The sequence below is a fragment of the Cupressus sempervirens genome, chromosome 1, assembly GCF_028749045.1.
Source record: "Cupressus sempervirens isolate cs-2001-9-10 chromosome 1, ASM2874904v1, whole genome shotgun sequence".
Taxonomy (NCBI): Eukaryota; Viridiplantae; Streptophyta; class Pinopsida; order Cupressales; family Cupressaceae; genus Cupressus; species Cupressus sempervirens.
In genome coordinates this window covers 3431779-3444166 of record NC_143118.1, presented here as the reverse complement: position 1 = coordinate 3444166, position 12388 = coordinate 3431779, and the positions used below count along the sequence as shown (strand labels likewise).

The 12388-nt window shown below is 38.2% G+C and overlaps 1 protein-coding gene across 2 annotated transcripts in view; it reads left to right on the top strand.

Annotated features, from left to right (window-relative positions):
* The window catches only part of LOC149575845 (uncharacterized), a 175853-nt gene that overhangs the window by 61474 nt on the left and 101991 nt on the right, over positions 1-12388 (top strand). For both annotated transcript variants that reach the window (XM_089815764.1, XM_089815767.1), the window contains exon 3: positions 4634-4745. In XM_089815764.1, the coding sequence (XP_089671890.1) occupies positions 4634-4745 (112 nt within the window). The remainder of the gene's footprint in view (positions 1-4633; positions 4746-12388) is intronic.

The window sequence follows — 12388 nt, the reverse complement described above, 5'->3', positions numbered from 1 at the left end:
CCAGAGTATTGCTATTTGATATGATGTTATTTTTTTTTGTTTCCAACCTTAAGATAACATTACCAATTTGCTCTACGATAGTGGCTCCTTTTAATTTGAGCTTCTCAATCCATTCTTTACCAATCTGACCAAAATGTCTATCTTCTTGGAGTTGAGAAATGAGGGCTTGAACCTTAGTAGCAGTAGGATTTTGAGTCACTGATACCCAAGAGATAGCTGCCAATGGAGTGACTAATTGTCTTATGAACCTATTCAATTCTTCTATCTCAGCCTTCATTTTGGTCTTGGACAACTTTAGACTTTCTAATTGTCCCTCAATCACCTTGTTGGTCGACTTCCACAAGCCAACTTTGGTGTCATGCCTAGCTTCTCCAAGGTCCACTAAGTGCAGAGTAAAATCATCAACAATCATGTCTTCGATCCTTCCTCCGTTGTTAGGCTTAGCTATCTCCATTGTCAGGTGCCTTGTTTCCGGATCTTGCCCAAGTATAGACAAGGTTTTCTGCTTCTTTACTTTTGCCAATGCAGATTCGGAACGGACTGTGAAAAATACAGTATCTTTGGCAGAAATACTTTTATCCTTTCTTTTCCTCTTCCTTTCCAGAGTGTCTTCCAATCAGGAGTCTGTACCTATCACCTTGGAGGTCGTCTCAAGTGATTCTACACTAAACATCTTCTTAACTGGAGTTATTGTCACAACAGTTGAAGAGAAGGGATTCTTCGGATCTCGAGAGATGAGCTGAGAAGAAGTCTGGCCTTTTTCTACTTCTGAAGTTTTCTTCGCTGCCTCATTAGACTCAGTAGACTCAGTATTGCTACTCTTTCCATCCCCTAAGTCTGCTATCTGTAATGAAGAGCCACTTGGCTGCAGAAGTGTAGCACTTGCTGGTGGAACGAGACTATGATGAGGAGAGGGAACTGGAGTAGTACGGGGAGAAGGAATTGGAGAAACATGAGGTGATGGAACTGGTGTGATATGGGGAGATGGAATTGAGGCGGCTGTGCTATCCTTTGGTTCCTCCATCTTCTTTTCCTCAACACTAGTCTAGGTTCCAATGACTAGGAGGGAACCATCATGATAGGTCTTGGCTATGGGGACATTCTTATCCGGAGGTTGATCACCTCCACCTGAAGGTTGAGCTGGCCCTTGAGTGGAAGATTTGGTCACGCCTGGTGTAGCACTTTGAGATGAAGTAGGCGTTGCAGCTGCTGGAGAAGCTTGAGTGGTTGTACCTTTACTCCAGCTTCTTTTGGTTGTCCATTCAACCCATTTCTCTGTTCTCTTGATGATCCTGGCCATCATGATATCAAAATTCTCCTCAACATCTACATAAGGCTCTGAACTAATAGGAATGGCCCTTAACTTAATTAAATATGTATTGCCTTACATATTTTGTCCATCATCCTCCAAGCCTTCTACATCAAAGTTGATACCATATGTTTTAATTTGTTCCACTGTGAGTCTAGAAAAAGCACGATCTCTGCTTTCGAGGTCGTCTCTACAATCTGCCCAATAGTCTTCGATAGTGGTAACATGTTTGATCATGCTCCCGATCTACAACACCTCTCTTGCGTACCCATTTGGGTCGAACATAGGTCTCACGACCTCATACTTTTCCAACTTGTACTTAGTCTCAAATGCTTTGAGCATGTTTTTCGCATCAGAACGAGACTCACAATTGTAAGCTCCAACCTTCATAGGGAATTCATCCCCTTTCTTCTTCAAGCTTGTGCTCAGCACGTTCATCTGGATCGCTTGTCTCACGATCTCTATCAACACAATCATATCACTTGGATACTTGGGCAGCTTCAAAGGAAATCCATTGAAAGCTACAAGATGCAAATATGAGAAGGATGAGAACTGGATAAAGTAGCTACCAAATTGACTAATAGCTGCCATTGCCTCCACGCTGAACCTCCTCTCCAGGCATCCTTGGAGTTCCCTGCAAATCCTCATTGTAAATGCGTCATTAACCTTGACATATTCTACATAACTATTCTGTAACTGTAAACATGGGTAGAACTCATAGCTTTTCACATCATCATGAAAGTTCTCCATTCTGGGAAGGCCTTGCCACAATTGTAGAGAAGCTAGCATATAAATCAGGAAAGAAGACATGGAAAAGGTGTTGTAAAATTTCATGGCACTAAGGGCTCTGGATAGATGCTCACTTACCTCATGGGCCCAATCAACATATTGTGTATTCAAACAGATAATTTGTACTAGAAAGAAATACTGTGCAACAAAATTAAGTGAATCTACCTCACCTTTCAATCTGTGCAAGGGAACCAGTATATCTACGATCTCGAGCTTGAGATCAGTGCCGAATAGAGTTTTAGGAACCTTACTCTTGGTGCCCTGCGACTTTTGAAACTAGGATCTCATAATTTCTTTTCTCGACACCATTTTCTTCAAGGGGAACTCAAACATTGCTCCTCCTATTGTCAATTCAGAAAACTCTTCCTGTTTTAGAATTCGGAGGCAATTTACCACAGTTTGCCTATCAATAGAGATTAGAACTGTATGATCAGGCAACAAAATTTGTATGGTATTCGGGTTGTAGTGATTTATGCATTCAACAATCGAGTCGGGAGCTTGAACTGCCACCAAAAACCCAGCTACCTCTACTAACCCACTCCCTCGGAGCTTCTCGGTTATAGGATGAATTGGCTCCGACCTCAACCTCCTTTGAAACTTGCATGTCATAGAAATGGAGCGAGGTGTTTGTGCAACTTTGCAATGTAGACTTGATTCCATTTAATCCATCGAACTCTGCGAATCTAGTTGCCATTCTGTCAGAGTATAAGATAAATTGAAAATTCGAATCTGGATTAGGCACAAGGATTTAATTTTCAACATAGGAGATTTGAGAATGTTGCACAATTTTAACAGTATAACAGTTCAAGAAAAAGCGGTAATTTGTAAAACCGTTATGTTTCCCTCTATTTAGGAATTCCAATCCATCCGTTAATTTTCAAGATCTGCGGCACACGAATGAATTAAAAGATAAATGCGGGAGTTTCTAATGGACATTTCCATGTCTTTTCACCGTTTTCATTGGCCTAACGGTAACTTTTATTTATTTCATACTTACCTTCCCGTTTTTCACCTAGTTCCAGAGAATTGAGAACGGAGTACTCTATAAGGAAATATACGCCCAGCCAGATTCTGCTCACTACACTTTTCCAACTGCGACTGGCTTTTTTCCATTATCATCTTAAGGTATCTTATGTGCAATTTGTGAATCCAATCTATTCAAAAAGTTGATTTCTCTGTGAATGCGAAAAATCGCCCTCATGGGTTGAAAACCCGCCAAGGAGAAGGCGATCTTTAGTTTTCAGCCTTAGCTTTATTTACCTTTTGACTCTTGAGTTAACCTTTTCTTTGGATTCGGAAAATCACAAAAGGACTGCGTAAGTCGAGAGGGGGCCCACTTCTTTGCTTCTTTCCTTCACAGTTGCTTCCAGCGGAAAACAAACTTCATGGGTCGCAAACCCGCTGAGGAGAAGTCATCATCAGGTTTTCTGCTTAAAGTGATTTCGAGCATCACGATGAATTCCAAGTGTTTCTCAAAGTACAATACTGCAATGAGAACAATATTCTTATTTTGATCCATGATCTTCATTCTTTAACCACTGTGGGAAATTGCTTTCGTGGGTCGCAAACCTGCCGAGGAGAGGGCCATATCCAATTTTCCACGAGCGTCATTCTTTCATGGGAAAAAGTAAGACAAGTCGTGAACAGGTCCGACTTTGCAAACAACTTCATGAAATGCAAGAATCTGCATCGAATAAGGTACTAAGCTACCCATACAACATCAAGGAGAAAACCCACCCAGCCATGAAATATGAAAGAAGGAAAAGATGGGAAATCTGATGGAGAATCTCTTCACCTAAGGGGAAAAGACTAGACCTGGACATACCTAGACCAAACTAAGACATAAACTTCTCCGCTTCTGCAAAAATGGGTACAGGGTCCAAAGTGGGGCAACAAGTTGGGAGTCATAGTTTTGTACAATGCAAAATTGGCATGTTCTTGTGATCCTTGTGCAGGGGGAATGGACGATCAAAGGAGTTGCCAGTGATATGCATTTACTTCAGAGCTCTGCCATTCATATATGTATTTGTAATGGGATTTAGTTGTGAATAATGCTTCAAGGATTGTTCATCTTAAAATGGTAAGGTAAGCATAGTATAATTACCTGAGCTCATGGCTTGGTCTATTTGCCTGGATAATTTCATTAGCAAAAAGGCTTGATAAATGCACAGATATGTATGTACCTGTGATTGATATTTCAAGATGATGCCATTCATTTAAAAATCATTTTATCCTGTGACTTGTTTTTTCCTGAGTGGCATGGTGAGTTTTTTATTTGATTGCCAATAGAAACAACCAAGGAAAATTTCATTCTCTCTGGGAAATTAATCTCAATTTTCTTTCTTAAGGACGTTTTCTTTACCTTGCACCAATTGAAATGATCTTTCTGAAATAGCTCATGCAGCATCTTTATTACTTTTTTATTTGATGCTTTTTCCTTTACTAATTTTATAGAATTAATACTTTCTAATATTTGATTGTCTTTATCAGCTTTTAGTAAAGAAAAACAAGTTCTTAAAGCAATATTAATGGCAGGTGGATGTTAATGATGGTAAGCATGAATCCTTCCATGGAGTTATAGAAGTTCTGGAGAAAGAATATCCTATAGAGACCATATGGTTAAGTGGGAACAAGTCTGGATTACATGGTAGGTTTTCTACTTCATTATCTGAATATGAAAGAAAAAAATATAAAGAATTTATTATTCTGTATGGTGACATGCAGTTGATAGGACTAAGTATCTTATTTGAAAATAATGAATTATTTATTTAGTATAAGATATATATGAACTGTAAGTATATGATGATAGACCCAAACAAAGCAGTAAACTGCAATATTAAATAACCAAGCAATATGCTCTGTCAGAACTGAGGATCAGGAATTACTCTCTGGCTAAAGAGTGCATGTTGTATGGATGCACACTTAGAGAATACATGTCACCAACGGTCCAACCATATCAGGTGTCATCAATTTCTTATTGGTAATTTGAGCTTTTGTTTCTGTGCATACACTTTCTTCTTTACATGAATCTCTATTTTTCTGTTACCATGTATACAGATGCATGCTCTGCCAGTCTCTTCTCAATGCTTTTCTGGTTGAACATCAACAAACATGAGTGTAAGGCCATTCTGGCTATGAAAGGGTCTCTTAATTAAAGACAGTTAATACAATTTTATATCTTATCTACATAAATAGTGACTGCAGGTGCATAGAACATAATTCTGAACACATTTTATTTTTGTGGTATTCAATACCATAAAGATAATAGGTATCTCCCCTTTTTTGTCAAAAAATTTCCTCTGATTGAGACTTGATAAAAGTTGTCATGCAAGCTGATAAACCCTTCTTTGCTATTCTCCTATAATTGTGCATTACTGCCAGAGTAAGCAGAGTAAGTTCTTTCAAGATAAGCTTTCTTTTTCCTTGCATTTCCTCTCATTTTCAAGTGGACTTGTGGATGGATTTTGCATTAGCCTCTTACTTAACGCATGAGCATTTTAGAGATTAAAAATACTGATTGTGTTAATCATCATATATTTTGAGCCTCTATTTCATATTTGCTAAGTTACCGATTCGGATGCGGATACATGATGCAGGGGATTTTTTTTTTTTGGATGCGGATGTGGGAGGAAACGTATACACACACACACACACACACACACAAGTTATAATATTAACATATGCAAAGAAATGCAAGAAATATACAAAAACAAATCATTTGATAAATCATAATATGACTATGAATCTATGATACTTAACAGTTAACTGGAACCCTTAAACAAAATTCAAAATATTTCAAAATTCATATGATATTTATATATCAATATCAATATGTGCTTGTCCAACATTAGCGTTTAGTCTTGACTCTTAAACAATAAGTTCAAATAGGTCATGTTCAAGATTCCAACAAAATAAAATTTAAAAACATGGTAAATGATTGAAGTTTGAAGATTCAATCAATCAGAGTCTGACTCTGAATCATAGGGATTCGCAAGAAAATCCACATTCTCATTGTCATCTCCAACTGCTGAAAAATCATTTGAACCAAGCATGGTTCCACTTATGCTAGATGCAACACGTGCCACAGTAACATCATCACCGTCTCCAACTGTAACAAGATCACGAAGTGTTGCATCCAAATCTGCACACTCAGGGGCTACATCCCAAAGCTTTGTTGCCCCTTCCTTGTAATGATCATTCTTACGTGACAAAAGACGCAAGTTGGTGTGGACAAAGACCAAGTCCTCAGCTTTCTTGGAGCCTAACCAGTTGCGCTTCACCGAATGGATAAAGGAGTATGTACTCCAATTCCTTTCAGGAGCAGAAGAACTAGCAACCTATATAGTTGTCACAAAACATACAAATGAAAAGCAAATTAATTTTATAGAATTTGTGAAACACTAAATTCTACAATGCAAGTGTAAACATAAAATTTTAAAACAAATTTATAAAACAAAATAAAAAACTTGTGATAGGACTTTGATTGCAAGAGGTTGAAGATGCTTGAAAGGTTGACCATACATGTACCACCATGTGATAGCTCCCATTTTAGTTTGTCCTTTAGTGCAAATGGAGAATGCTTTAGCCTCAAAGCAAACAACCCAAATTCTTCCCTAACTTTTTCATGCATTTCTTCCAGTGGGAAGAGTCGTGAAAGGGCTTTGTGGCACCCCTCAGCAACCTCCTCATCCGGAAATGGTGCAACTCTACCCGGCATACCAGCTATCTCCTCACTATAGTACCTAGGAGATAAGGCATATGCAAGGAGGTGCAATGGGGTAGTCATCTTATTCCAGCGATGGTTGATAATTGCTTGCACTTGTTTGCATAAGGCTTCACATTGTGTGGGGTCACTCTCATGTGCTTGTATAGAATGTTTTACCTTCTCAACCATGGTGTCCATGTCATCATAAACATCCCCTAAGCAAGGTGTATCTGTATCAGCAAAACGGAGCATAGTCATGATTGGCTCGCTGAAATCCAATACATATGCCACACGAGCCCACCAACTCTCATTCAAGATCAAATCATTGATCCTTTGTGCTCTTTCTGAATTTGAGATCTTCCATACACCCCATTGATGACCGATGACCATTTGACTTAATGCATCTTTTACCTTGAGGAGTCGTCTCATAACGATTGTATGAGATGCAAAATGGGTCTCAACAACCTAAGCAAGTTAACAATATGTCAATTGACAATATAATTATAATTTTTAATTTTTAACTAAATTACAAAACCATGAAACTTAGTAATTTAAAAAAATTAATTTACCTTCAGCAACTCCAATTTGGAGTATGTTCTAAAAATGGATTGTGACATGTGGTGGTTGGTCACAAACATCTGTATGTCCTCCCCCTCTTCATATATTTTCTTCACCCAATCTGCTTCAGTGCCAATCCTCCGCATGATCAAGTTAAGGGAGTGAATAGTGCATGGAGTCCAAAAAATATGGTCATACTGACTCTCAACTAAAACACCCGCACCCCTGCAATTTTTGGCATTGTCAGTGACCACCTGTACCACATTCTCACTACCCACCATCTCGATGGCCTCAATGAGAACTCTAGAAATGAATTCTAAATCCTTCACTTGCCCTTTACAATCAATGGCCTTCAAAAACATTGCCCCTTTGGGGGAAATTGCAATCACATTAATCAGTGGCCGGTTTCTTGTATCCTTCCAACCATCTGACACAATAGTTAGACCCAAAGTTTTCCAAGATTTTTTGATTGGTTGAAAGTCTTTCTCTATATGTGCCCTCTCTTGTTGCAATAAAGTTGTACGCACCTTTTCATAGCCCGGGCTTGTGTAGTTAGCTGGTGATTCTTTGATTGTTGCCACCATTTCCTTCCAATATGGTGATCTCACCAAGTTGAAAGAAAGCCCATTCGCATAGAGGCAACGTACAATAGCTTCATCAGCGCGGTCTTTTGCCCCCATTTTAAATGTGGTGTCCAATGGGCCTCTTTTGCAAGTTGAAATTTTCACTTCTTCCTCATCCTCTCCTGGCATAGGTACTTGCAAGAATGGGTGTTGGGAGGATGCAATTGGTTTAGTGGGTGTTTGTGGCTTGCTCTTTGAGGAAGGACCTTGATAGTAGCTTTTTTTTTGATCTATTGATTAATGCATCAGCAGCTTCTTGTTCTCATACAAATAAAAGTATTTCTGCGCTAGTCATCCCAGTACCATTTTTGTCTTTGCACATTCCAAATCCTTTGCCAGTAGGGCCCATAAAATGAAGTTTCACTTGGGAATATGAGCTATTGAAAGGTTTTTCTTTGTTACTTTGACAATAATTGCACTTCCAATAGTATGAGCCACCTCCTGAAATCTGTGATATCCGTGTTGTATGTCTCCACAAAGGAGAACCTACATCAATTTTGAAATTATTAGTCCCTTCCCCTCCTTGGCCCCCCACTGAACTTTGACTAGCACTACCACCGGTATCCATTCTTGCCTAGTTTTTTGCAACCTATTTTATAAGAAAATAAATAAATTTTAATTAGTTCCTAACAACTATGAACATCAATGATCATGCATACAAGTGGAAAGAAGTGAGAAAAACTACTAAAATAGATACCCAAAGTTGCTTCTACATATCTTTCAAAAAAAAAAAATTTGAAAAAAAACTTTAAGAAAACCTTCAAGAACTTGAAAAAAATCATCAAAAACTCAAAAAAATTCATCTAAGTACTCAAGAAAAGGATTGACCACTTACCTTGAATGGTTTAAACTTCTTTGAGAAAGCTATCTCTCCCTCTTCGATCGATCCTCTTTGAAAATGTTGAACTTAGCTTCACAATGAAGGAGTGGCTGTAGGTGCAAACAAAATTCTAAAATGACTTGTGAATGCTTCTATGTTGACTTCTAGGGTCGTTTTAGAGTTTTATTGTGAAAAAACACTTTAAAAATGCTTTTAATCACATGTTGTTATGGAAGTTTAAGTTAAAATAAATGATATTTTATTACTTTTTAGGGCTTAGCCGGCACTGGGCCCACGGATGCGCCCGAATGGCTTCTGGCCAGCACTCGTAGGGCATCCGGGTGCTCCACGCATCCGTCCGCATCAGATGCGGAAGCCAAGCCAAAATGGGACGAATCGGTATCTGAGCATATTTGGCTTTATGTAGGTTTACAATCTCAAACATGAATTGGCTCATCAACTTGTTGTATGCATAGATTGCGATTAACAAGCAGTAGACAACATCAATTGTTCTATAGTTTTTGATGCAGAGCCACACCTTGGAAAACTCAGGAGGAATCAGTCACTCAACTGAGTTGCTTCAAGGGGCATCTACAACCTTCAGGATCACACACTAAAATCACATTCAATAAACAAAACTTTGAAAATAAAATCCCCCAAAATATCTTCTTGCTGCCTTCGGATAGACCTGCACTCAGACATGAATAACTTTCGAACCATAAAAGATATACTCAATCCAACCATTGATATTTGGCGTAACTAGGTTTCAAACAACATATAAAAATTTGAGAGAAATCCAACGGTTCAAACTTGAGATATTGACCCCGCATCAGAGTACATTTTTCTGCAAAACATTTCTTCTTGCTGTCTCTAGATAGGCCCGTGAATAGACATGTATAACTTTTGAACCCGACAATATTTTCTCAATCCAACCGTTGATATTTTGCGTAACTAGGTTTCAAACAACATATAAAAATTTGAGAGAAATCCAACGGTTCAAACTTGAGATATTGACCCCGCATCAGAGTACATTTTTTTGCAAAACATTGCTTCTTGCTGTCTCTAGATAGGCCTGCACTCAGACATGAATAACTCTTGAACCAGATCAAAACTCTTCAATCACTCTGGTGAAGATGGGTGTAATTAGGCCTATAATAACATATCCAAAGTTCATGAAAATCCAACGGTGCATTTGGGAGATATTACCCATGCACTGAGACTAATTTTCTGCAAACATACCGAATTCGACCCAAAACTAAAACTTTTTAATCTTCTGCAAACTATCAACTTGTTTCCAGTGAGAAGATAAGAAAAATCCGTTCAAAACTCAGACCATCGAAAACTTGCACAAAAACAAAATAAAAAAACATTCCATATCTCTCCAAATTCGATTCGTGTGTTACATAGCCGACTGGCTCACCCTTAAAACTGACTTTCTTTTTCCTATTAAAGGATGTGAAACGTTTTCTTCTTATTTTAGAAAAGAAGAATGTCTTCTATCCAAAAAAAGGATAAGAATCTGAAACGTTTTTTTCTACCAATATTAGACAGTCGTTTTCTAAGTCAGGAATATTCCAAAAACTGCCTACTACTTATTATTGGATTCTAAAAATCATTAAACACTCCACCTACAAACTAAAAAAAACTATTCTAATTTAAGATCCACACACCTGGTCCTAGGTGGCTATATTTGGAGAGCTTATCGAACTGCTACTCTAGGTATGCCACATGTAGGACGTTATTACAAACTACAAAAACTAAAAGCATTTAAAATATAACATTAAATTCCCTATTACATTTTCAACAATGTTGCCTCCTATAGCGTTTCTCTTCTCTGCCACTGCAACAGTTTTTATTTTTAGTTTTGGATTTTGGTTTAACTCAGCCCAACTGGTGGGACCACATGTGGGGGACCAACCAAACATTCACTACAGGACTTGAACAAAGGATCTCTAGTAAATTATCAATTTAGAAGCATTGAATTTTGTATGTGAACAATGGGATGCTAAGAATACGTTCTCCTCTTTTATGGAAACTTTTGAAGGATCTCCATGAAAACTCAGATAAAAGCAAATCATTCTTACTCAAGAACCAGCTGTTTTTAATCACGATGGATAAGAAGGTGTCCGTGCAAGTGCTTCTGTTGAAGATCAAGGATATTCATGACCAGCTAGAGGCTGTTGGTCACGCAATGGAAGGAGGACATGGTAGTCATACATTGAAGAGTTTGCCTGCAGTATCCTTTTCCAAATATTTTTTCCAAAAAACCCTTGATATTAAAGTGCAGATTTAAAAACGAACAGAAAACCAATACTTGATATAAATTCCAGAATTTTAATGGATTTATAGCCAGCCGATTTGGATACAAGAAAACTCAGAAAAGTTCGTTTTATTCCTCCAATATTCAAAAGTACAAATATGAACCAGGAATTAACACAAATAACCACCAAATATATTGTTGTAATATATAATAGCAATACAATAATATGCAACAATCCAAATAATCCAATCTTATAAATAGAAATAACAGTCAGATTGACAAATCTAGATAAAACCTCTAAGAAGGCTAGGTTTGCGTCCAACCTTCAAATGTTCCTTAAGGGTTTGTGTCCTCGAAGAGATAACCAGTAACTGTTTCCAGCTTCTAGATTAATATTTGTTTTAAATGTTATATTTTTCATAACTCCCCATGTTGAGCCTATTGTACCTTTATCACTTTTCCCAATGTGATGCTCGCCCTTTTAGGCAATGTGGGATAAAGCACCCATTTTGTCCTTTAGTCACTTAAGTGAACATAGTACCTTTTTAAATAAAGTGACAAGTTAAATGAACTTTAAAAGTCGCTTAGTAAACCATATAATCATTAGGCATCAAACTAACTGACCAAATGAACTCGGATAAGCTCGTGCAATAACTTGTTGGAAAGCTCTCGGCGAGATGCTTCCAAACCGACATTGAGATACCAAGAATCCTGAGCTTTGTTTACTTACTAAAAATAGTAAGCATCTAGACAACCTGTCAAAACTGCTCTGATGGGTCTGAAACTAGAAATGTTTAGGCCAAATCTCGAACTAAACCCCATAAAGAACTTTTTCGCCCCTAAAACCTAGGCGAAATGAGCTGGCAACACAAAATTATAATGTCCCAGAAAAAGGGGACATTACAAAGCCTCCCTTCTCAAAGATTGCTTGCCCTCAAGCAATCCACTCATACTTGTAGAAACCAAATGCCAGGATCCCATACTCGCCTCAAGAAAGAGGTTCTACTCCTTCGTCTATGTACCCCGGTATGCATCATCCTGAACTCGGAATGATGAAACAACATGATAGGAATCAATGTGCCAAATAACCGAATGCCAAGATCCCGAGTCTCACCATAAAGGGACACCAATTGCCATATGCTGCTGCTCCATGTGCCAATACCCTCAGTAAGAATGAATGCCTCACTCCATGAGTGACCCTGCAAGTCTCTACTGTCAAGTGAAGATGGGAGCTCATCAATGTACCAATATCCACCCCAAGATGATAACAACCAAACTCTCCACCTAGCTCCCCAATAAAAGGCAATACACAGGGATGCTCCAC